Source organism: Phaethon aethereus (assembly GCF_964289735.1).
Source record: "Phaethon aethereus genome assembly, chromosome: 3".
NCBI lineage: Eukaryota > Metazoa > Chordata > Aves > Phaethontiformes > Phaethontidae > Phaethon > Phaethon aethereus.
In genome coordinates, this window is record NC_138576.1 from 77,391,844 (window position 1) to 77,419,296 (window position 27,453).

Sequence of the window (27,453 nt, forward strand, 5' to 3'; positions counted from 1 at the left end):
TAGAAAATAAAGAAGATAAGACACTGGTTGTATTAGAGTCAAACTGAGTATATGACAGGCAATGTGGTGCAATGAAGAAAGTGGACTAAGTACAGTATATGTATATGACTTGGCACCATATTTACACACTATTGGAAGTTTGTGATCTTCCAGCAGGTGTTTGTGGGATCAGTCTGAATGGACTGAATGCTGGAGATAAACATTCAGTTCCCTATAATGCTTGTGGAGCTCGAATCCACATTCCATTCTCTCCTACAAGTAAGAACCACCAAGGCTGTAACTATGCAAGGAAATCTTTTTAGTTGATGCTGTTGCAAACTGTGCAACTGAGGTTCACTGAAGTAGATACTGGCTCCCAGGAATTCCACTTCTCAGGTCACAAGATTGAATATATGCATATTCCATGAAAGCAGATCAAAGTCATCCAAGGGATGGAAGAAGACCCATTTTCTACATACACTTGAGATCCTGAACACTAGGGTTCAAATCCCCTCTCTGAATTTAATAAAAACTGGGTGGAAGAGAATTCTTTTTTTTTAAGAAGCACGCAAGTTTTTCATTGATAGTTGTTACAGACAACTAAACAAATGGAAATTTGGGTCCTACACAAAATGACATATTTTTTGGTTTTGACAGGAGGAGAATATCTTTTAAATTAGTTTTGATCACAAGTACTTTCTCCTTTCTTTCTCCCCATTTTTGATTTCAGCTGTTGAACCAAAAATAAATTACTTTTACTTGTCTAGTGCACAGACAACAAGTTAAAAAAAGGAGTAAGAAAGTAGAGATGCCCTGCCTATGACAAAAACTCAAAGAGAATAAAGTTCTGATAATCCAGGAGAGACAAAGCTGACGAACTCACATGGATTCCAATTACCTTTGAAGTCAGGGAAGAAGGATGTTAGGAGACATGAAAAGCAGATATAGCATAGGAAGAAAAAAGAGGTGGATCACTGGTCATATGCGATTGCAAGACTGTGAAGTTTGTTGTGTAGTTCCAGCTATAAAAAAAAGTTGTGTAAAGAGGATCAGGAGTTAACAGCAGTAGCTCAATTTTAGAGAGAGAGTGATGGGATGGTGACGACAAATCCAAAAGGTGATCCAAATGAGATGGACAGAAATCAGATATTAGACAGAAAAGCAGAAGAAACTGAGGTATGTGTGTAGGTAGCACTCACATTGAGTAGCAGCTGAAGCCAGGGGACCAAGTGAGGAAGCGCAGAGCTATAAGGAAGTATACGCATAAAGATATAGATTTGAGAATACTAACAAAATAGCTTTGGTTTAGCAACTATGAACTGGAGAAATTATTCAGTGAAAATTTATTCTTTTTTTTTAGTTGCATGTGAATTATTGAGAGGTAACTTACATTTTTTCCAAGTGTAGTTTTCAAAAAATCTTGACCCACAAATACTTCAGAAACACTTTGTTGATCATATTTGACAGTTTCCTGCACTAAACACTGCTGATTAATTAGAATTGTCACATGACACCACTTTTCCCTGAATGGGTAAATAGATAACAATTAGTTTATGACTGACTTTACATTAATAATCTGTAGCATATACTTCAAAAAAATCCTCAAGCAAGTATTGCAAGCAAAAAAAAAAAAAAAATCAAAAGGTCTTTCCTCTTGCCACAACCCACACCACCTTTGAACAGCATGGGGATGTGCACCTGCAAATTTTCAAAAAAGGGTATTCCTTTTCATAAGTTTTACCCAGGTGGCAAGGAAATGTAAAAAAAAAAAGAGAGGAGTGCCCCATTCAGGCTTGGGCAGATTCCAGGGATATAAACACCCACAACATTTCTAAAGAAAAAGTGAGCAGTGATATGAGTTGCAGTAGCAGCTGATAGGAGAGATCTGTTAAAACTGATCATTTCTCTGTCAAAATATCAAGAAACTGGCCAATACATTCTGCAAAGTTGTCAGAGCAGATGATATAGCAGAGAAGAGCAGCTATACATTACCCAGCAGCTTCTTTTCCTGCCACTAGCATGTCATCGCTTCATCTGTGCTGTGACCTGTTGGGGGCACTCAGGTATAGCAGCAGATTGCTCTTGTGTTATTTGTTTTCCCTTCCAGCCTACAGATGTAGCTGCTATTTTATTCATAAATCACAGTATTCCATTTAAACAATTAAACAAGTTTTTTTTTATCACTTTGCGGGGAAGAGAGAAGTTTCTCAGAGAGTCATTAGGGAGACTCCATAGCAGTTCACTGCAAGCCATCTTGCTACCTTGCTATGTTGTAGCGTTTAGGTCTGAATTAAAGTGTTCTCTCTGCTGTCTCTGGCACTGGCTTGCCTTCCACTGTGTTTGGACAGTGCCCATATTTAGTGCACCTTTAACATGTTTTTGTAAGCAGCTTGTACTATCACCACTTGTAGAACCATTTGCATTTACTTGCAGAGATAGCCAGCCTGACAGGGGAAATGACTACTACAGGAGGCTAACTTCTATATTGTGCCATTTTTCAATAGCTCCCCAGTTAATAAATCTTTCATCCCAAGCCTGGGTGTATCTCAGGTACCTATGAAGTGAAGCAGTTAGCCAGCAGGTTGGACTGCATCCATTAAGCTAGGGGAAAATGATGGATTACAAACAGTGAGATCAAACTGCAAGAAAAACCTCAACAGAGATAAGGACAGTCAGAAAGCTTCAGGCTTCACCCTTCCTGGGGCTGCATGTCCGGGGGATTCTCTGTGCACAGGGAAAGACTCTGAAAAGGAGGCCCAAACCAGACCAGCCAAAGCCACTTTTGGGGACTTTTCTAGGTCAGACTCTCTGGCACCTTCTCAAAGGGTCAAGCATCTAGTGGGGTAGCAATCTGTTGCTAAATTTATTTGTGCTGCATATTAAGCCGGTTACTCTGGAAGCTGGTTTTATAAGTGCTAAATTAGGTATCCACAATGCATACCATGTACCAGGGAAGATTGTACTCTTCTATTTCACCACACAGACTATGATTACCTCCTTTCATAAAGTCTAAAAATAATTCCCTCTTTAAAAACTACCTTGGTGCAATGAACTAAACCTTAAAGGACAGACTTTCCAGCTAGAATGAATTTCCCTTAATGTACATTCCCGAGGGAATAGAAGACATGGGAGATTTACATATCCAGGAGACTACTGAGAAGTTTGACTATTTGGACAACTGTTTTATTATTACAGAACTCCTTTTAGCAAATATTAGATTAATCAGCAACTCTTCACACTTCGACACAAAGCCTTTTCTTCTCAGCATTAGTTTTCCTTCAATGCTTACATTTAGATAAAGAAACAGTTTATTTGGATGGACAGATAGACAGGCAGACACATATTTTCAAGTGGTTTGGTCCTACTCAACACCTACTCAACACCTTTCTCTCTTAGTGACATCAACAAAAATTATATACGTTCAGTATTTACAGGAAACAAATACTTGTTGGACAAATGGTAAAGACCAGGGTTTTGTATTAGGAACAGTTGCTTGATTTTAATTGGACTGAATAAAGGTAAGAGCATTGATGAAGCAGACTTCTCTAAGGCATTTGTCTTGCTGTTACATGACATGTTGATTAAGTATCTAGAGTGATATAAAATTAATGTGATATAAAATTAAAACTTCACTATCTGGCATGTCTGAAATATAATTGTAAATGGGCAATCATTATTAAGCAGGTATGTTTCCAAGAAAGTCCTGAAGGTATTGATTTTTGGCCTTATGCCACCTAAAATTTTTATTACTGACTTGGAAGAAAACAAAGAGCACAGAACATTAGTGATAAAGCTTGAAAAAATTTGAGAAGAGGAAGTAATGAACATGTAATGTGGATGGTTAAGTTCATGCTACAGGGGTATCTGCGCTGTTGGTAAACTGGGTTTAAGCAAACAACTTACTTTGCAGCACAGTAACTTGTAAAGTTATTTTTCTAGGAACAAACTATTAGTCACAATTGCAGAACAGGACTTCTATCTGGGAAGCTGTATGATGGATCATGAGCTGAATCTGAGCTGTGTCTACCCATGTCCAATGGCACTAAGGCAACTCTTAGATGAATAAATAGAAGTCTCTAGTAGGGAAATTACATTCCTTACTGAGCAGCCACTGCTTTAACTGGAATCCACAAGCACCTACACTGGGAATGCCCATTTCAAACTGAAAAGTTCCTTCATTCTAACTGAAACATATTTACCTGACAGTCTGACTGACAGACAGACTGCCTTTTGCTGTATAAGCAATTTTTTTAGTCCTGTTTGAGGGGTCAGGTGGCTCTTTCTGAGTTGCATTTGTAGGCTCATGTCATTTTTTATGATGATCATCACTTACTGCCTTGAGACAGCACAAAGGGAATTGGAAATGTAAAGGATCTGGACACTGACGAATTGGAGATATGCAATGTACGGAGCATACTGGTACCAGTAGAGTGGTGGAAAGAAAAGAGTTTGGGAATTTTTTGTCTTGCACTACTGAGAGGTATAATAGGATCTAATGTCTGCAAGTGATTTGTAAACAAAGATTGGATGTTTTTCTAGGCAATATACTCCAGTTTAAACAAGAATTAATCCAAGAAAGACATCTAATGTGTATTCCAAAGGCGATCAGAAGAGATTATCACAATAGTCCATTCTGCTTTTATAATCTGGCCTTAAATACAGAAGCATTTTAAAAATAACTCAAGATTGGACATGAAGCAGTAACATGCCCTTATTATTCTTTGACTGTTGCTTGGAGTTGAAGAAAATACATATTGATTGTTAATTCTGAAATTGTAAGTAGTCTGAATAAAACAGTGTTATAATTATTTTTTCTCTAATATGCATGATAACAGAAAAAAGCCACCTCAGGTCTTTTTAAAAATCAAATATTTCACTAAATAAATACAAGAAATAATTAGATTGCCATGTGAATAAGGACTTTGCCTGAAATTCCATTCTGCCTTCATTTGGATGCATTTTAGTTCTTTTACCTTGGTTTTGCACCAACTTCTCTCTAACTGTCAAAGTGTCTGCTAATTTCAGGCAAGCACTACTGTGGTCATCAGTAGACTCCTAACAATGCTTTTGTAGGCACAGAATATAATTGCAATATTCTTTATACTTGTACGGGCTTATGGAATAATTCAAATCTCACTGCAATGTTCACTACTTGCAAAGACAGATGTTAAGACTGATTTTAGCAGATAGAAAAAAAGAAGAAAGTCCAGCATTTATAAAATTATACTGCTCTGTCCATAGTCATTAGCAAGGCTGGGGTCTACAAATCTATCCTTAGAGCTCTGCCAGTGGAGCTATCAAAGTCTGTCTGGTTCATCCCTCTCCCTCATACTTGCAGCCCCTTGGTTTATCTGTTCCCTACTTCTTCAAGTCTCTCCTTTTGTCCCACCTCTCCTACCCTGCATAGCTTCAGCTCTTTGTGCAGTTCATTAAGTGCAGATCTTCCTTTATTTACCAGTCTCTTCAGCAAGTTTCCATACTTGGTCCCAGCTACTTGTCAGACCCTGATAGCTACCATTCTGGTTTCTACTTGTACCCTCTTTGACCAGCCAGCCCCATCTCTTCAGTGTCCCCAAGCTTCATCTCACTCTGCCCTCCATTTGTCAGCTCTCACCAGTCTCTTGGCCCCATCAATCCTGGTCATAATTTTTTTTTATTTCATCTCCCCATTTTCATGCTTCTAGTCTTTCCTTTGGCCTAGCCTGTTTCCTGTCTTTTTTTCCATTCATGTCAGACAAACCATCCCACACTACCCTTCATGCTGCCTTCTTGCTGAGGAGAGGCTGAGTACCTGAGAGATCTGACTTTGGGCTTTCTGAAGCAGGGAGCTGGTGGAGAAATACTGGCAGTCTAGAGAACGTACCAGTAGCCCTAACCACAATAAAAATATACCAGCAAGAGAGTGAAAGTGAAAGGAAAAGCAATATGGTGTTCTATACAACATAATTTGATCTTGATCCTGCACTTGGGTCACAACAACCCCATGCGACGCTACAGGCTTGGGGAAGAGTGGCTGGAGAGCTGCCCGGCAGAAAAGGACCTGGGGGTGCTGGTTGACAGTCAGCTGAATATGAGCCGGCAGTGTGCCCAGGTGGCCAAGGTGGCCAACAGCGTCCTGGCCCGCATCAGAAATATCAGAAATAGCGTAGTCAGCAGGACCAGGGAAGTGATTGTGCCCCAGTACTGGGCACTGGTGAGGCCACACCTCGAATATTGTGTTCAGTTTTGGGCCCCTCACTACAAGAAGGACATTGAGTTGCTGGAGCGTGTCCAGAGAAGGGCAATGAAGCTGGTGAGGGGTCTGGAGCACAAATCTTATGAGGAGCAGCTGGGGGAACTGAGATTGTTTAGCCTGGAGAAAAGGAGACTGAGGGGAGACCTTGTCACTCTCTACAACTACCTGAAAGGAGAGTGTAGCGAGGTGGGTGTTGGTCTCATCTCCCAAGTAACAAGTGATACGACAAGAGAAAATGGCCTCAAGTTGCACCAGGGGAGGTTTAGATTGGATATTAGGAAAAATCTCTTCACTACAAGGGTTGTGAAGCACTGGAACAGGCTGCCCAGGGAAGTGGTTGAGTCACCATCCCTGGAGGTATTTAAAAGATGTGTAGATGCGGTGCTTAGGGACATGGTTTAGTGGTGGACTTGGCAGTGCTAGGTTAACGGTTGGACTTGATGACCTTGAAGGTCTTTTCCAACCTAAATGATTCTGTGATCCAGTGATTCTATGTTCTAAAAGGTAAGCAACCAGACTTTGAATTAACATTTCAGGACCTGCTCCTACCTCTGTCACATCCCTCATATAATCTTGTGCAAGTCCCGTGGTGCCAGGTTCATTAAAAACACATATATTCTGATGTAAAACACACTAATGCTGAGCTTTCGGTCCCTAGTACCTGGAACTCTATGTCAGGCAGTTAGGCTTTACAACCAGCACATTAGGAGAGAGACTTCAGAGACAAAGACAATGTGAATATCAGAAGCATGAAGCATTTGAAAATTCAACTTTTCTCTCAAAATTTAAGGCCATTTTCTCAATATGTCTGTACATTAATTTCATTATTGACAAAATAATAACTATGACCACCTTGTGAGTGTTGTAAAGCATACCTCACTTAGGCTTTCCTAAGATCCCTCTACAGAAATAGTTTTCTGAGTGCAAAGCACAGCTATGATTATGAATGAGATTTTTAAAAATCTCTTTTAAAAGAGAAGAGAGGTCACAAAAAGAGATGGGTAATATAATGAGTAGCTGTAAGTATCAATCCCTTAGTCAGATTGTTTGTCTATCTGCTGTTTTAGAGAGCCTGTTTACTGCTGTAGTCAAAAGCTGAAAAGCTGTGGCAGATAGCAGATGTACCAATTAATAAACTGTCAAGGCTGATGGATAGAATGAAAAAAAAAAGATCCCACATATATCTCCTGTGTGTTTTTTTTCCCCACATTTCAGGTCATTGGGGTCATGAAATACACTCTGCCTCCCTGGAGAGAGACAAAACTGTCTCATTAGCGTCTATCTTTCATGACATTAAGACGCTGCCTTTGAGATGCTAACTCACCTGTTCTTCTCCCAGAATCCTGAAGTGATGAAGCTCTTTAATCAAGGAGTCTGGACAGCCAGCTGTTGGAAAGAAACAAAAATAGGCATTTTAGAGCTTCCTGTTAGTGCAGTTTCAGTATAAGATACATAGATGCACAGAGGATAGAATATACAGATTACCTTAAAATAAAGAAGATTAGAAAGATTAGCCACGGTTCTGCAGGCACCAGAACGCTAAAAATAATCTATCAAATAATCCTTCCACATTTCTGAGCATGATATCAAGAACGCTTAGAAAGGTTATCTTATGAATATTTTAGCCCTTTCCCCAAAGGACTACAAACAAAAGCAAGATGAAAAGGGCAGCCCTGTCTGCCAGATACTGCCAGCCCCTTGGTGTAAGCCAAAAAGGCTGTTAGAGGATCTTACATCAAAACCTTGGAACTGCCCAAAGCTGAATTCTGATTCATACACCAGGTTTGGACTCATTTTTAAGCATAATAGAGGCTTTCCCCCATTCCCTCATGGATTTCATAGGCTCTGCAGGCCCCACAGATCACTTCAGTTTTGGCTGTCACAAATATAATCCATTTCACAAATACGTAGTTGTCACCCACAGGTGTAATACACAAAACAACTACGCAGGCAGGGGAGTGATTTGCAGAACTTTGCAATCAGATTAATGTTCAATTGCTACAGACTTTCACATCTGTACCAGCCAGTAAGAAAGAATATGTCTTGCTACATGCCATGCACTTTCCCAACCTGTTCAGACTGTGATTACCTTCCTGGTGATGAAATCCAAGGCTGCTATGCACTTTTGTACACTGCTAGACTAATTTCTGGCAAGGGATAAAAGTGCAGACTGTGAAAGCAATCTGGGCTTTATTCTTCTTACCATAAATTGAAGCATCTGTTTGTGAAGAGAGAAAGTTCCTTTTAAAGAATTAAGTGCATAGTTCTCCCCAGAACATGGGAGGAACTATGATTTTTATCAACATGTTTTTCTGCTGATGCAACTACAAATAGTTACCTCTCACCCTTAATGACTACCATTAACAGTATGCAAATGAATTGGGAGACAGTTGTCAGGAAATCTCCATCAGCACCATGGCTTCACTCAAAGCCAATGAGGCATGACCTACACTCACAACTTCTGTTGGCATAGCTGTGGTAGGGATGGAAAGGGAAAAGCCTTTATACTTGCAACCAACACAACTAAAAAAGGCAAAAACCCTCCTATGGACACAATTATACTAGTACAAGGGAACTGATTTAAATGATACTCAAATCATCTTCTTGCTGGTAAATACTTTATCACCATTTAGAAGAGGTATAGGTGCAGAATGCACCATCAACACAACCTCATCAGGAAACCCTTTTAAAGGTAGTCAAGGTTTAAGGCGGCCAAGGTTTAGGCATGTGGTAATAATTATCTATTAATAGCTTGTCTCTTATTAAATATTACTGTTTCTTCCCATTTAATAAAACCTGTGATATCCTCATAGGCTTCTTTCCACTCACCTATTCCCTCTACTCACACACATGGACATTCACATATTTGAATGTGTGAGTTTTAGCTCTGAGTGATTCCTTCTTAATGGGTTTTTAGTCTCCTCATCTTCTAGGACCACAACCCCTATATCGCTTTTAATTCTTCTCTCCTCATTTCCCTCATACTTGGGCTGTCACTGTTTATTCTCTTTCTTCTTCTCAATGGACTTAAAGCCATCTTTTCTACTTCGACCACAGAATCACTGCTACGGAGCATTTTTCTGCCCATTTTCACTGGGATTTACGTCTTCCAACTCATCCAAACTCTGAATGTACCAACTGCTTTAAAAGTCTCACTAGCTTCTTGACCTGAGGCCAGACATTGTAGCCCAGAGCTGTTGACTTCTCTGTGTTTCAGGTCAGAACTTACTGCATACAACACGGTTCCTGTCTCTTACCCTCAAGACTTCATGTAATTATTAATTTTTTTACACATTTAATTTTTCCTCAAAATATCTGCATTGTTTGTACACTGCTATAGGAATTTATAAGTGTAGAGGATAATTATGATTTCTTGTAATACTGTGTGTTAATCTTTGACAGATGTTAGCTTTGTAACACCAACTAAACTGCCTTCTGCTTGTCTCTTCTTTCTTGCAGGATTTACAGCTGCTTCTTCAACCAATCATTTCTTTCTCCCCTCTTATCCTTTCCAATTTACTATTCACTAAATCCCTTAAGATCAGGAAGTTTCTTTTTTCTTCCTTAGCAAGAACTTTTTCTCTTTCCATTCTCCTTGAAATCATATTTCCTGAATGCCTGTTTCTCCCAGAAATCCATCCCATTCTGCCCTCATGCATAATTTATATAATCTCCCTTATGTGAACTGCTTACATGTATCCTCTCTTTCTTCCATGTAAGAGACTATAAAGAGTATTTAACCAAGGCTCTTTGTAAAAAAAAAAAAGTGTAAAAGTATGAAGAGATATAGACATATATATAAACATGTATATGTTTATTTTAAGTGTTACTAGTTGGCCATTGCTGCATCCTCTTCCCAGTAGAATATTGTGTATAGCCTATATTTCAGAAACTTGCCCGATCTAGTTTTTAGTATTTTCATAGTCCAGACTTTCACTGGATCTTGAAAGCTGATTATATAAGAGATCCTGAAGTTACTAGTAAAGAAGGAGGAGCGAGAACTTAAAGACCATGTCACTGTTGGCAAGATGCCTTCCAGCAACGAGTTCAGAAATGTCAAATGCATGCAATATTGAATTATACTGACACACATTAACAGCCTGCTGTAATAAGTCTTTTCAGATCTTCACATTGCAGAAGCAATAATTTGAAAAAACAAGGGAAATCATTGTTGCCAAATGAGAATTTGAGTAAAAAAATGGAAATAAAGAAGAAACATGGAAAACAAAATAAGTAACATTTTCCTTTCATTTTTGATATTTCTGTATGTATTTCTGATATTTCTTATTCCTACTTTACTTTCTTCTGTTCTGTAAGAGGACCTGTGTAAAACATGCTCCAATGCTGTGACCCATTTTAACCAAATATCTGGGAGTTTTGAAAAAGTTGATGTTAATTTCCTGCACTGTCACTAGAGACAAAGGCTACAGACAAATAACCATTCCATAAATAAAAAGAAGAGATTAAAAAATACCTATTCTGCTGAAGAGCATTAAGAACTACATGTCATCTCACCCACAAAACCACCCATATAACCATCAACATACTCATATATATACAAACACACATGGTGAATTGAAAATTATTGCAAGTTAAGCACAGCACACAACAGGTTCAGCGTTGCCAGGGTTCGGTGGCAAAGTGTACAGACCAAAGCTTAAGAGAAAAATGTATTTTCTAAGTCTCTGATGTGCACCTAGCACTTGCCACGTGAAATAAATAATCTGCGTTTTACAGGTTTCTGCTATTTTGTGTAGAACGCTTTGAGGATTAGTTTTTATGCCCTGTGTAGTACAGAAACCCTTCTAATCAATAGTCTCAACAATTACTGAAACTTTCCATTTCCCTTTTTTCCAATTATTACTTGAAAAAGCACAGGCATACATGAAAATTCCACAGACATAAACCAAACCGTAGGAATATCTAAATAAATCAATCAATAACAATTACACATTAGAGTGTTAAAAGAAAACTATACAAAAGCCTGGACAATTGCCTTTAGAAGCTAAATCTCAGGAATGAGGACGTTTGCAGACTGATAAAATGACAGCTAAAATGTTCAATAATTCCCTCTTTCAACTGACATTCAAACCTATATATTTCATATGTTCTTGGCTACAATGACTGTTACAAGTTTTTGCCTACTGTGGAGGCAGAGCAAGATGTAAGAAATAAAAAATTGATGCAAATCTTCAGTATTTGTATACCACTTTTTCCTTTGACATAGCTCCATTGACCTCAAAGCAGTAAGACCCATAAAACTAATGTGATGGCTTAGGAATGAACCTGCGTCTAAGCAGGAAACTAAATTATGAAGGGATGATATCCAGTTCAAAGCACCAGCATCTTTATAAACTCACCACAAGTAATTTCTTTGCTTCTGTTTAAGCATTTATTACTTAAACTAAATTTAAGCATATTACTTGCTTCTAAATGTTCCATCATACCCCAGATTACTTGCTTGAATGATTTTGTTGTTGCTTGATTCTCATTGCTTCATTATTTAACTCCAAACGCTGCACTTATGAATGAAAGGTACATTCAAAGTTACAGGTATTTGCAACTGTAAATTTACAATTTACATTGTTGTATTCTCTTCATAAAGATATAAATATATTTTTAATCTGTTCATATAAGGATATGTATCTCCAAGAGAAAAGAAGCAAAATTTAGGAGGATAGTTTAATGTTTCCTAACATCATAAATCCCTTGATTTGAACTGGTCTGACCATACATTTTCAGTTACTATGATTCTAACTACTACCAATTTAATTACCCAAGTCTTCACTTATTTTTTCCCAGACAGAATTAGCTTCTGGTTTTGTTTTTGATTAAAATTATCACTTTGTATGACTTATGTTGTCCACTAAGAAGGCAATAGAGAAAATAAACTAACTCTTTAGTATTGCATAAACTGGAAAAATGAAAGCAAAAAATGACTGCTGTTACAAATAGAGCAGACTGAGAACCAGCGCAAGTGCCAAGGCCCTGATGGCACCAGCAGCCCTGACTGTCACTGCCCTGCCCCTCTGGGCTCCCCACGGCCCAGGACACCATGTCAGCCCCCAGGGCCGTCAGCCCCTGCCCCAGCGATGCCACAGCAGGGCTGGTCTCCAGCTCCCCTCAGCTCTGCCCTGCCTGGCCATGGGTCCCTGAGCCGGGCCTGGCCATGGGCCCCCGAGCTGGTCCTACCCATGGCCCCACATCCCAGCCCGACCTCAGCCCACGCCCGTCCCCAGGGAGGTGCCTGATGCCCACGGCTGCCCCAGTGCCCACAGCTGCCTGCTCATGGCTGGGGTGGGACAGGCCCTGGCTGCCAGGCCCTGCCATGACACATGCCCTCAGGAGCCCCCAATGCCTCCAAGAAGCCACTGGCACCCAAACAGCAAGAAATTCTGGATCGTATAATCTCCCAAGAAACTAAACAGGCTAATGGGCTTTGGGATCTGCCCGTGCCCTAAACTGGGAGGCGTTGCTAACCGTGCCCCTGCACCGCTGCCTGCAGTATCAGTGAGGGTTATGGTGCGGCTCTGCCTCCTTGTCATAGGTGCAGGAGATGAATGTTGCTGCCCAAAGTGCACCAAACTGAAGCGTATATTCATCATAAATACATAATTTCTTCACCTCTAGGACTGAATTTTCTCCTCAGAGAATAAAAAACCCCCATACGTCTTTAATAACTGTAGTTACAATCATATATACCTCTACTGTAGGACTGTGTGCTACATCTTACCTTCTACCATACATTTGTAGCATTATTTCGTTCTTTGCATTTTAAGTTTCATCCTTCCCCGAATGGTACAGTTGGGTGAGATTCAATTAACTCAATTTAAGTATCCAAATATTGTCTATATGAGTCTAATATATTAATTGCATACTTCCTTTTTAGTCAATAGAAGGAAATACAGACCCATCGTCTGAGACAGGCCCAAAACCAGTATCCATTTATCTCCATTAATTGCAGAGTCTAAAGTGACTAGGTAAGATTTACACAACTAACTTTTTAAAGGAGCTTAATTTCACCCAACGGCTGCAATGGCAACAATTTCTGCACGTGCTTATGTCTCAGCATGCAAATTTTCCCATCATATTTAGCTCCGTGCAAACTGAGCCCCCGACATTATGAACACAGCCTACCTCCCCTTTCTCTCACTTAAAATTTATGTCTGCATCAACACTGGTTAGTTCTGAAAAGTACATACCCCTTTGTGAGCTCTGAACATAACCATGGAAGAATATCTCTCAGTGTCCTTCAAAGGATATCTTTCCACAGCTAAACCGAGATTGCAACTGAAAAATGTTTCAAATACGTGAGAATAACCACTTCATGCTTAGAAATTTAATGGATGCGTGTCTTTTTTTTTCTGACCGCTCCACATAGAATTGTATCTGACTGGAGTACAGATATGAAAAGTGTTCCATATTCAAAAAGATAATTCTAAAAGTTTGGAAATATAGCACTCTAATGGCAGTACTTGCAGTACAGCAAGGATTATATGCAAATATATATATATATAGACAAGCGTACACTGGCCTGCCGTGCATGCACAGCAAGGGAAGGTGGCAAGCGAAGTCTGCAGCTCAAAGGGGCTTGTTACAGCAGGTATCCATCCAGAGCACGGCCAGCCAGAAGCACAAGTACTCAGCACGGCACCACCCGGCTCAGACAACTCTGGTGAGCGAGCAGGAGTGACAGGAGGAGTCTGTCATTCCGCACCGTGTGCGATACCCGTGGGAATGGTAGGGGCGTAGCAAGAAGAGGGAGTCGGGCTAGATTTTCACACAAAACTTAACAGGTTTGAAGTTGCGTAATTAGTGTGCATTTGTTTGTTATGCCATTTTCCCAGTTTCTTCCAATCTGTTCAACTAATTGGAGTACTGGTGGAAAAAATACACCTTTTCGCTGTCTGTGTCTCTTCCAGTGAAAAACAACCCTGTGCTGGTGACAGTGTGGTCACTTATGGGAACCGACAATGATTTCAAAGTATGAAGTGACTTCACTGTGCTTGTGTTAATTAAATGTTTTGATGTTTCAGGTGCCCTTTTCTTATTTCTGATGTTATGTGAACACGAACAAAGACAAAACTAAGGAAACTGTCTGGATTGCATAAATATTTTATTGAAAAGAGAAAAAGATATTATGAAGAATATCAAGTATGTAATTTACAGAATATAAGCACATAAGCCTATCTTCAAAATACTGCTTGTGCCTATGCGTTGTGAAAGGTATAGAAATGTTTTCTCACAGATACCTCAGAAGGGTACTATTATAACCATTTGCACATTCACAATTTTTTTACAACCTTCATGAGCAATACTTTTGTAAGTAGTAAATTATTAAGGTTTTTTTCTCTGTTGTTACCTAGGTAATGTTCTACTATAATCAAACCTAAAGCTTCATTAATTTGTAGACCTATACTGTGCTTACAGATATCTTCCTTTGTTTAAGAAAGATCTAATTTTTAGAGAAAGAAAGGTGATAAAACTGTTTTGTGAATAATTTGTCATCTCAAGTCCCAAGCTTTACATCTGCAGGTTTTAAAATGCAGGGGATTCACATGGGTACACAACTTTATCTGGAAGATCAATTATTGCTAACCACCATTAATCATAAAATCATACATCAGAGTCAAAACCCTTTCAAGAAATCAGCTTGTAATCACTAGGTTTACCTATTGATTTATTATTAACAAAAGGCCTTATTTATTTACGTTCTGAATTCTCAATGTTGATCATGCATACAAGCCGCATTTGCAAACTGAAATTCTCTGACCCATTAACTTGTACTTCTGCTTCCAATACCTATTTCGATGACCTATTATGATTGGGGTAGGTTCAGTCATGGAATTTTTTTCCTCAAGAAAGAAAACCAAATGATGTCTTGTTCCACAGATGTGTCGTGGTTATTCCCTTGCCTAAATATGTGCTTAACTATAGGTATCAGAACTTTTCTCAGAAGGAATAGTATGTCTTAGCTATAGGTCTATTTCAAAAATGCTACAAGCAGCATTCAGCCTTTCGGGCACACTAAAACATCTGATGAATTATTTTTTGGAAATATACTGTTGAGTGCAGTCAGCAGTATATTTACAAGTTGGGAGACAACCCTTTAGTACCCAAATATCTGTACTAGCCACCTTACAATTGGTGTAAGAAATACCATATCCAGGAAAAAAAAAAAAAAAAGGTAAAAAATTACATGGGGTTCTTTTCTTGTACTCATGCCATTTTGATAACACCAGTTTGCAGATGATATTTTACTGTACAGTAATCCAGACAAGTAAATACCAAGGTAAAAGAAACATATGCCTGAAAAGAGACATATTGGAGTGTTTCAATAATATCGTTTCCTTTGGTGGGGGGGAAAGCACACATTTTCAAAAGCAAGAAGTATTGAATTCTGTCCTTTGAAAGTCAGCAGGCGTATATTTAGACTGCAAAGCTCAGCTCTGCAGTTGGGCAATGACAGAGAGCATGACAAGGAGCACTTGCATGTGGTTTACGTACCCAGAGGTCAACACGGTGAAGGTCTTCCCTATACGTCTTTAGAAGTCTCTCTAAAACTACAAATGGTGAGGCAGCTCTGCAGGTCAAGCAAACTAGCATAGCAACAATTAAGTCAATGATGCTTATGTATGTTCATACTAGCAAAAAAATCGTCTATGTACACAAAATGTAATACTTCTTTAAGAAGACGTTGTGCCAGTAAAGATTATATTTAAGTGCCGCTTTTTCAAAGCTTAATCTGCAATAAGAAATCTATTTGCTTTTTTTTTTTAAAAAATAAAAAGCAGAATTTAAATACCATTATCCCCGATCAATATCCCTGTGAATCAATATTATGTTCATTTTACTTTTTCTTGATTGAATTCTGACAGCTGAAGTTGGAAACAAGACCTATACATTTTTTTGCTATCAAAAAGGCTGCTGAAGCTAATAGTCAAGAAAGTTTCACGAAAGCTTGATTGTCAGGACACAATATTTGCCCTGTTCTGACCAGTTACCCAAGATGTTAGTTGCCCGCCTGAATGGGTTACATTTTTGTTTGCATGCACTTCATTTCAAAATCATCCAAAGACACAAAAACGTATTTTTGTTCTCATGAACTACTTGTACAAAAACTCTGCAAAGGGACTGCAAGAGTTGGGAAAGGATCACATAAAGTTTGACTACTGGCAGCAAATAGAGCATCTCAGATTAGAGGAAATTCTGCTGGCCTGGCTTTCTCACATTACACACAACTCTGGCCTTCGCTGTGCTGCTACTTACTGGTTTTTTTAATGACGCTTTAAAGCCAAATGAGTAGAAGTAATGAACCATGTTAGCCATTTTCTGCTAGGGTCTTTCTTTTAATCTTTACAACAGAAAGTATCAGCAGGAATATTGACCTGCCATTTCCGTTTAGAACCTGCTTCCTTGCTTGCTTTTTGCATATTTAAAACAATATTTAAAATAGATTTGAACAAGTACTGTTTACTCACATCAGCATTCAAACCCTGAATTGTACCAAGCTGCACACTGCCAGAATGTCACCGTCTGCTATTTTGGGCAGTTTTCTGTATATTCTGCACCGCTATGTGACGAACTGTTAAGTGTCTGTCAGAGGGGGGAAATTTTCTAAAAAAAAAATCAGTATTGCCCAAGAGACTAAGACTTCAGGGCAACCACACAATAGTGCAAACAAATTGGACTAATAGTCTGTACCATCTGGTTGCTCAATATTCTAGATTAAATTATAGGTGTAAATTCACCCATGCAACTGTCAGTAAAGTCAGTGAATACTAAACTCATGCAACAAAACAAAATCTGTGCTATCTATCTATAATGAGAAACTGAACTACGACCTTTACTGCTGAAATACAGCAGCTCTAGAAACAGAAATAAAAAGGAGACTCCCTTCTTTCCATGCAGGGTACTGACTTTGACAAATTAAAGTAAATTTTACAGAAACAACATAATTTATTTTTTTTTAAATGCTTCTGAATTAACAGAAGTTACTTCTACAGTTTCTTCATAACATTAAGGACTCAGAAAATCAGCAAGTCTAAGGCTCCTAACATAACCAGGTAATTTTTAAATTTTTTTTTAATGGAGATCCAACAGCACTGCTGTAAACTTCCTTTGGAAGACTCAACCTTTTCTGCCATATAAAGCTCGGTAGTGAAAAACTCATTGCAGGGATCTAGGCTGAAAGGAGCTCTTCACTTTCAGTATACTAGGTTTTTAGCTCAATCAGCTCAATTCATGAAAGGTTTTCTCATCTTTTATTCAAAAAGCAGTTGAAAACTCTAAGGCAAACTCTCAAATTCCCACCTTCATGCTGGCACTGGCCTTTGATGATGATCAGTACCTTTGAGAAGGCAAGTGAGAGGTCAGGAGCTTTCAGCATGTGGTGGAGACTTTATAAGAGAGGAGATTGTCTTCTCAGGAAAAATCCAACTATGCCTGAATAAAAGTCAACACAAGGCAAAAATAACTATAGAAGAATTTCATTTGCCAGTTACTGAAAGGCAAGTCTTTAAAAAATTGTAATTTCTGAATGCCAGAATGAAGCAGGTGCAGTATAGAAAAAGCTAAAAGGTTTCTAAGCTGAAATGAAACCAAAGTTCACACAGCTGTTTTCCAGATGATGGCTTGGTAATAGAAGTATATTGTAAAGCCCAAGTGCTGAGAATCAGATTTGGACAGTAAATAATTCTTCTTTTTCCCCTTAAAAGTTGAATTAAGGAAACTGTCTTCCTATAATTTTGGGAATGATGGATAGAAAGAACAGTTTCAGCAATTCATGTTGCAATAAATTTCCATCGCACTCATATTTTACCAAGTGAGGTTATTACACAGATTATGTAATATAGAAAAGCCATTGTACCATCAAGAAAGACGTGGCCAGGTGCCAGAGAACAAATACAGCTTTCCAACTCTTAAAGAACTAGTGTTCAAGGATATTAAAATGCAATTTTAAGAGGTTATTTTCTGTCCACAGTACAGGAAAATAAATATGGTAAGCTCAAAAAAAAAATCTGACAGAAAATCCAAGATGCACACATGTAGGTCTTGCTCTCTTACTCACACATGCATAAGCATGCACAAAATTACTACTGGAAAAAGGAGAATGGCAAACAATATTCAGTGACCCAGAAACAGCAATGCTTTTCTTTCTACTTTTGCATTTCTTTTTTTCCCAGGATATGACGTCATTCTGTATAAACAGTATATGAAAAATGCTATTCCTTTAATCCGTGCAGCATTTATAAGACTTCAACATGAGCCTTTCACTGAGAGCTTAGACAAATATTTAAACTGCTACATAAATGACTCAGACTACGAGGCAAGCCCAGGCTACTCTAAAAATAACTGTTCATGGACAATAAACCCATCCAACCAAAAGAGAATTTTAAAAAGCCATGGAATATATTATATCTCACAGAAAAGTACAGACGTACCTGGATAAATGACTATGATTTTCTCTATTTCATAGGGATTTTATTTCCAGAACACTAAAGAATGAAGCAACTGCCTACAAGTGACCTGCACTCTCATAATGGAGTTGAAAACTTAATTGTTACCTAATTCTAATATTTTTCTTCCTCCTTCGCAGCAGCAGCAGCACATGTATGCATATTTTATTGTGCTCTGTAAGGGAACATGGCAAAGCTCCACTTGTGAAATGAGGACGCTTTGCATTTCACCTTAATCAGATCAAATTAGGGCAGGTGGTAACCCTGCAGGCGACATAATTATGAAAAATGCCTGTGTTCTATACAAACTGTCCTTCCAGTCTTGAGGTCTAATAGGACATCATAGTACAATCTTTTTACATTTTACTGGCAGCTCGAAACACAGAAGCCCACGGAGGGGGGACTACATACTGCTCTCATTTTTGGTCTGTGCAAATCCAGACAAATAATACATATGTTCTTCAATATTTACTCTAACATAAGAGGCAGAGTGTTCCTGGGAGTGCAAAAGCTGGTGTGGGTTGAAAACTAAAGTTAAATACAGAAGAAAAAGAAATTAAGTCACTCTCTAGTCAGGCCTAATACTAATAACGTTGTGCGAGACAGGCTGATCCTGCATTACAAACAGTGATTCGTGTTTCTGCTATAAAAAAACCTGACAGCCAGGCATAAATACAAGAGTTCATGCTGTCTGTTCATCTAACAGAAAAGAATTGGAACGACCTGAGAGGTTCCCCAAAGACAGAGTTAAGGATTTTTTTTATTTTATGTTGATATAATGGCCCTATTCTTGAACAGACCACTCACAATAAATAGCTGGCAAAACACATTTGAAATAAGCTGAAAATTTAATGCAAAATTCTATTCTACATTAAAGCGATAACACAGCCAGGTTCATTTAGAATATTACTCCTCTGAAGACACCCCAAGCACTGCAATAACAAATGTTATATCAAAGATGCACTCAGCAACAAATGCAATATGAGTCTCTGCGAGGCGATTTTTCAGTATGTCAGAATTATAATATCACTCCATGGAAACAAATTAAGCAGCACAAGCTCGGCTGTTGGGATCACTTTATTAGCAATGCAGTGTTTTCTCATAAAGAATGCTTTGCTTTGGATCTGTCAATGAACATCAAAGATGGCCTATCTGTTTTTAAGGCAGACGACTTATTATTTGCCTATAAACTAAACAAAACACCCGTCTCTCTGCAACACTTCAAAAATAATATTGAGAATAACAAAACAATTCCTGATCATTTTTACTGCACAGCTGAAGTCCAGTCCAGTGTGGTTTTATTTTAATCAAGAAGGGTAAACACTTTAATCAGGAGGGATAAAACTGGTACACTAGTATCAGTGAGGGAATCAATTTCTACTTGGTGGAGGAATATCTCTTTTTAAATGCCCACAGATTTCTGCAAAATATTGAAAAATATTCTGCTCTGGTTAGTCGTCATGCGAATTGAGTTAATTTTAATATCAATGCGAATTGAGTTAATTTTGTCCGTTGTGTGTGAAAGAGAAAACACAGCCCTTGCTAGGTGGATAAACCCTTTTAAGGGGTCAAAAAAGGATGCTGCGCTTGCAGTGTGGACATAAATTTCCAAGGCTGTTACAATTTGCCCCAAGCTCGGTGGCTGCACTGGACTAGGAACGCAGGGGAGGGGAAAACGGACATGCTTTACTATGTGCAGGGCAGGAGAGAACCCCCACAGCTCAGCATTATGCCATCAGACTCATTGGTAAGCTGAAGTGAATTAGTGCAAGCAATTTCATGAGATTACGCTAGCAATTTAGTAGAGAACAGCTGCCGCACCACACTAGAGGGTACTCCTTCTAGTCTTTACTTACATGGCCACAAATAACTTTTGAGTTAATCCAGAACAGCAGCATACATCTTTTATCTTTACCAACTTACACAGAGATATGCTATGAGCTGTAATTAGTTGGTCTTGTCTAAATTTTTTTTAAACTCACAATAATTCCATTATAACAAGTCCAATATATCTTCATTAAATTAGACACTCCATATGACACTATTTCTTCTAATATTTGAATTACTGCCCGTATCTAGAGCACGCACTTTTTTTCCCTCACCTACACTTTTGTCTGTACTCTTTCAACAGTACTGTGAACCTGGAGCCAGAATAGACGGGTATAGGAGCAAATCTCCAACTTTACTAACTGCATATATGAAACCCCACAGGCTATAGAGTCCAACTGCAGAGGGCTTGCGGGGGGTGCACATGTTTACCGCCCTCCCTCCTCTCCCCCTTGGGTATGGGTATTGCTGTATCAGTCATTTCCAATTAGGAAAAAAAGTCTTTTTGAAAATTTATACCTACTGGGATCCTAGAGTCGCATAGCTTGGCACTACGAATGCTGAGGCAGACACTGGAAATCAGGACTGGAACATCTCTGACCTTGATGTTAACACTTAAGCAGGCTGCTAAACCAAGTGAGAGCTGGTGTCCCCCCAGGAATCGCCTCTCCCTCCCACACACACAGTCTTGCTTTGCCCAGCAACAGAGAAACAGAGCTCAGGCATGAGTGTCCTCAGGCTCTTCTTTCCTTTTGCAAAATGGAAAGTCAAGTTATTGAAACTAACCATAAGGTTCATCTTTTTTTTCTAATGTCATTAAAATGCTCACTTGGCTTTGCTTCATTTCAGTAGATCACTGAGTTGCAGTTGTAAAAAATAACACCACTAGGTCTCACCGCATGTACACTTACCTTTTGACACCATGTTAACTATTTTTTCTGTAGAGTACTTTTGAGCAGTCATTTATATGTTAAGTACTGAACTCTGTATCACTTCTGCCTTTCAATATCACATTGCTTGCTATGTATTTTCCACTTGTGTCTGTTATGTCATAGATCAGAAATTCATTCCTTCTACTTCTGTCTGGCTCCAGAATACCATCATGCATGAAATTTCAGGCGCTTTTTTTCCTGACTGAGAATTATTGGATATACAGCTATAAAAGCATACATAAAAGCTAAAAGCCCTCAGAATTATTTGGAGGGGAAACAAAACATCCCTTAAGCATCAAATCGGTTGGAAATTCTTCATACTGCTCCTCCGTAACAATTCCTGCAGGATTTGCTTTCTATTGTATCTTAGCTCCTGTCTGCTTCAGGAAAAAGATCGTCAATTATGATAAATGATTCTGTACAGTAGGATTTAGTCTCACACTACAGAAAATTATATCTAATGAGATTATCTGATTATGTTTTAAGGATCGATAATTTATTTGTAGGCAGGGGCCTCAAAGGTTAATTTATAGTGCTTTACTCACCAAGCTATCCAGCACTCAAATGACGTGTAGGAGACATACAATCAGAACTGGCTAATCCACGTCAGCTTGTTTAAAAAAATTGTCAGATTAACAAATCAATGATACACATTACAAAATTGGTTTCCACTTAAAAGCTGACTGGATTTACACAGTTTACATGCAGCATAAATCCTGTTTTCATGTAATTTAGCAGGGATTCTGGGCAAAGTGATTCTCTCTTCTCTTGTCAATTCACAAGACACAAACTGGCCAGCAGAAATCCTGCTGCAGTTTGATGGATGTCTATTGAGGGAAACAGGGGAGGAGGAAAAAAAAGAGCAAAGCAGGATTTTTGATGTTTGGCTACAGATTGCTGTCACTGATCATTTCCCCATCTCTGCTTCCACAGCTAACTGTGACTTTCCATTTAGAGACCTCTTCCCTGATTTACTGGTTACTTTACCGGTTCTGCCAAGAAGTACGCCTTGCCTAACTTGTGACATGGTGATGCCACATTCATGCAGCCACTGCAGGGGGTTGCATGAATGTAATGCCAATGGGCGCTACATTCATGGGTTTTTCACCCATTTCCCCATTTTAATTCAGCTCCCTCCTGTTGCAGTCATTATAAAAGAGTCAACAGTGTGGCTGCCGTCAGGCAGTCTGTGGCACTGAATGCAAAAGTTAACTTTGCTGCAACAAATTCTTTGGTATGTGTATGCACATCTCCTTTCTCTCTTCCTCTTTTCTCCTTTCTCTCTATATATTTACTGTTCCCCTTTGAAGGTTGTGGAGCATTATCCAGTTTTATTTTTATTTTTTGTTACTTCTGGAATTTGATAGAGAGTGGGTTGCGGGAACATAGCACACTTGAGATCATTAGGACTATATCCTCCTTCACTGGGACAGTAGCAAATCAAGGTAGCAACCATCTGAAACGTACAATGATTTTTTTTTTGTGCAATGGCCACTGAATTAGAAGAGCTGTGATATAAAAGTGATTCAGGTGACAGGTCCTTAATCAACTGAATCTCCAACAACGCTAATAATAGTTTCCTAACATCTTTCTGTACCTGGAAAATATGATCTGAAGACAAACATAAATATTTGCAATAAAAAAATACACCACAGTGTCAGTTTGCGTTTTTTCAGTCTTGTATCTACAGATCCAACTGAACTGAAGGTTAATGCTAACATTTAAAGACAGACTGTGCATAATCTAAGAGGACATGTGACATTTTTATGTTTCAGGCTAATGCTTTGTGTCTTTGTTGTCCAGGAGAGTCTCATGTAGGAAAGTAAGCTAATGTCAATGACTATCACAATATTAAATAGGTAAATAAATAAATAGAGACAAAGGAAAACATGATGGAAGTGGCTGAAATAAGTGGCATGTACACAGTACAGTAAACAATTCTGCCGAGCGCCATTCTAATTTGTCCCAATCTACCACAACCAATTACTCCTGCCTCAGAGACTCCTTATCTTGGATTTTCCATGCCAGCTAGCCTCTATTTCTTGATAAAAGACACAGCAATATTTCAGAAAATTGCACATTAGATAAAGAAGAAACCTGGTGTTAGAAATAATTGCCTGCATTTTTTTCCGCATCTGAGCCAATCCTCCATCCAAATAGCTGAAAAGCTAACTACCTTCAGTGTTAGGTCTCAGTAATCCATCTGTAAGGGACACAAAATAATAGGCTTGACGATATTGTAGAACCATCGCTCTTAGCATTACTGTCTGCTAGAAAAAGTTAGGAAAATACTCTTTGGGATGTCAGCAAGAGTAAAAAAGGACTCCATTGAATTGTGTTCTCCACAATATTGGCTGGACATAACCATGCTTGTGACACAGATGCAACACTGAGCTCCACAATGTACGAAAGGCAGATATCATCCAGCCCTGCTTCTTCCTCCTTCCTCATCCACCTTTTGGGAAAGAAAAGACACTGCTGGAGCTAGCAGTAAGTACTATAGATACAAAAATGTACTGAACCTAACAAAAAATCCATCTCTTAATATCCTGTCTCTGGCACAGGCCAGTAACAGATGCTATGAGAAAAGCATAAGAAACAAAAAAAGAATTAAATATCTCTGTATACCATCCTTATTTGCAGACTGCAGTTTAGGGACATTCTGTGACAGAAGATGCAACCAGATCATCATCCTCCCTCACCGCTCTTGGGATTCCTCCATTAATGTATCTAGCTACTTTGTGAACCCTGAATACTTTTGGTCTCTATAATACCCTTAAGCAATAAGTTCCACAGTTTTAGTTTGCAGTGGGTGAGCTTCCTCTATTTGCTTTAAACCTGCTGCCTCATAGTTGTATGGCTTTCTCCAGGTCTCACATAATAAGAATTGGTAAATACCTATTAATCTCTTCCATTCCTCTCATGATTTCAGAAAAGTCTGTCACGTGGATTCAGATGTCTCTTATTAGAACAGAAAAATAAGCATCTCGTCACACACAAACTGTTCCATACCTCCAGCCATCTCTGCTGCCCTATATTTAAACAATAGTCGGCACTTTCTTTTTCAGAGGCAATAACCAAAACTGCACTTGGTATGTGCAGAGCAGGGCGAGCTCTGGATTTACCACAGAGAAATAACACTTTGTCATTCCTACTAATTCCTAAGAATTGAATTGCCCTTTAGACTTTCACTAGGTGCTCAGATAATATTTTCAGTGAACCGTCCAAACCGGATGCCAAATAAACGAGGCAGCCGACGAGAGACCAGTGCCACCCTGCCTGCTTTTGCCCGTGTGCCCTCCAAATGATGCCACCCCTGCTTCTTAAAAAGCCTCACTGCAAAGCATGTTCAAAAATACTAGCAGTGCCATGCTGACACTCAGCTCTGTAAACTGAACCCGTTTGTTACTCCACCCTTCTGCCCCAGCAACGCTGCAGCAGCATCGCAGCCAACTCTGGGCCGTGGCCCCGTACCGTCTTACCTGACTCGCCTTCCCGGCTGCACCGCAGCTCGCCCCAGCGCTGCCACTTCCCTGGCGATCGCAGGGCTGCGGCTGGTCCTGCGCGGAGTGCCCCACCGGCGTGGCACGGCCAGCCTCGCTGCCACCCCAGGGTCACGCTGCCACCCTGCTTTGCCACCTCCTGCCAGCAAGTAGTCACTGTACAAGACTGCAAAATGACTTACACAGTCGCTAAGGAGTTAAAGATGTGAGGGCCAAGCTGTGGTGTGAGGTACGAAGGAAGAAAACAAAACGGAGAAAAATCTGATAATCAGAAACTAACACATGAAAATGAACAACTAAAAGCTTTTATCTGAAAGTTGAAACCGAGGAACAAAAGATCAGGATAGCAAACAAATAGGAAGAACAAAGAACACTACCATCGGCGGTCTCCTTTTCATCTTCTAAAGGACAAATATTTCTCAGAGCGCGCTATATTTACTCTGTAACAAGTAGCCTCGTAATTTTCATTACAAAGATCACGCAATAACAAGAAAATTACAAGGATCATTTTATTTTCTGACAGATGAAATGGCACAGGATTGGGAATTCAAAACTAGACAATGACTGATGTTCAGTGGAATTTCTCCACTGTCCCCAAAACATGTTATTAAGTAATGTAAGAAAAGCGTAGTGTAATCAACCCTTAACTACACAATATTTGCAAAGGCACTGTATTCTGCTGTATATTGTATACAATATTGTCAGCTTCTTTTCCTTTCATCAAAGCGAAGAGAAATGGAAACAGAAAGCACTTTTGCATATGTGCCTTACAGACTTGAGTTTGAAAACTATGAAGAATGGTTTCTCTAAATCCTAGATGTGAAACCCTGGAGTTTCATAAAGACTACAAGGTTCCTTGCAACCTGACCTGTGCACACAGCAAGCTGGGGCACTATCCATTTATGTAGAGCCTGTATTAAACTCATGCAGAAAATTCCTCAGGAGGAGACAACTTGTCCGGTGCCCTCCGTTTTCTTGTCTGTGCTAGGAGAAACAAGGACCTCAAACTCAGACAGCATCTGACTCATGATAAATGGAAAATGAAATCTGCATTTGTAGCTTGATCTTTCACCTGCAGGTCCCTCTACAGGTTTGGTTTTGGGTTTTTTTCTTCACCTCTGTAGCTGTCAGGACACACTCTTTTGTGATTGAAAATCCTGGTTATGTAAAGTATGCTGCATCTAGCTGTGCAAAGGTGGTATGACATTTATTTTTATTTATTCTACAGTTGAGCTGAAAGCCTCCCTTGTGCTAATAACCCCACTGTGCCAAATCGTGTCCGAACACGGCAAATTAAACAGATGATATGGTCATCTGTACGTCTACCAGAGGGTGCCATGTGCAAGGGTGATGCAGAAGCTATATGGCAGATTCCCTGAGGGAGGGGGTTGAAGCAGTACAATAAAACTGCAAATTCTTCTGTGCTATGGATATAACGACCGATGCAAAACTGGGATTTTAATTATACGTCTCAGCATCATAAACTGTGAGTTTGGCCTAACTTAGTGATCCTACATAGAAAAATATCACACCACCAGAGATAATTCTCCAACTACCTTTTACAAAGAGAAAACCATAAATCACATGCTTTGAATTTACAGAATATAAACCAACAATCTGTAGCAGACTCAAATCTATGTTTGACAATGACAAGGCAATGCTGCCATGCAATTACCTTGGGAACCTCCACTGAAGGCAATGGCAATTGAAAGTTATAACATCGGGCTCTGAATCCTCACTTTATGACTTTGTGGAGAAAGAAGAACAGTCGTAGCTGCATGACAAAACATCAGTTATGTATTTTCTGACTTTTCTCTCAAAGTCTTAACAATATTTAAATATGGCTCACTTCACATTAATGCATTATATAAGAGTTAAAAAACACAAGACCTGGCTCCCACAAAGTCTTTTATGGAATATATTAACGTACATTTTACTCAAGAGACTGAAGTCTTCTCTTCACAGACATTTCAGACTTCTGCATAAAAGTAAGTTTAGGCAAGATTTAAAAGAAAAAAAAGAAAACAAAATAATAATTAAAAAAACTTTTTATGTGCCCAAAAGACCAGAACAGTTGAAATTAGCAATTTCAGTGTGCTAGGTACAGCCTGTTTCTTTTTCCCTTTCTTTAAGTAACCTGGCATTTTTACCTAGCTTGCTGGGAAAGGAGTTATTAGAGCCCACCGATTACTGGCCCTGAAGCCTGCACAAAAAGCCAGAGGATGCCATTTAAATAACAGCTTTCATACCATCCTTCTGCTTTAGCAATACAACTATTTTTAAAACAAACTTTAGGGCCTAGAGTAGCTCTATTTTTAAAGTCAATTTTGCTAATAAATTGCTTCATTGGCAGAATGCAATCTGCAGTTTATTCCGTCTATAATATTCTCATGTGATAGTTATGATGAATCCAAGTTCAGTGCACAGAAACGAACTCTCTCCATTTTGACAGAGGGGCTTAGTGGGGCAGGAGGACAGGAAAAAAAAAAAAAAAACAAACTAGCAGCCTAAATAATCAT

General features: G+C 39.1%; 1 protein-coding gene across 1 annotated transcript in view; it reads right to left on the bottom strand.

The window, feature by feature from the left end:
• Window positions 1-27,453, bottom strand: part of PRKN (parkin RBR E3 ubiquitin protein ligase) — a gene marked incomplete at both ends in the record, with an annotated part of 525,235 nt that overhangs the window by 120,719 nt on the left and 377,063 nt on the right. The window contains one exon of the mRNA XM_081998560.1: window positions 7,539-7,600. Coding sequence (XP_081854686.1) covers window positions 7,539-7,600 — 62 coding nt within the window. The remainder of the gene's footprint in view (window positions 1-7,538; window positions 7,601-27,453) is intronic.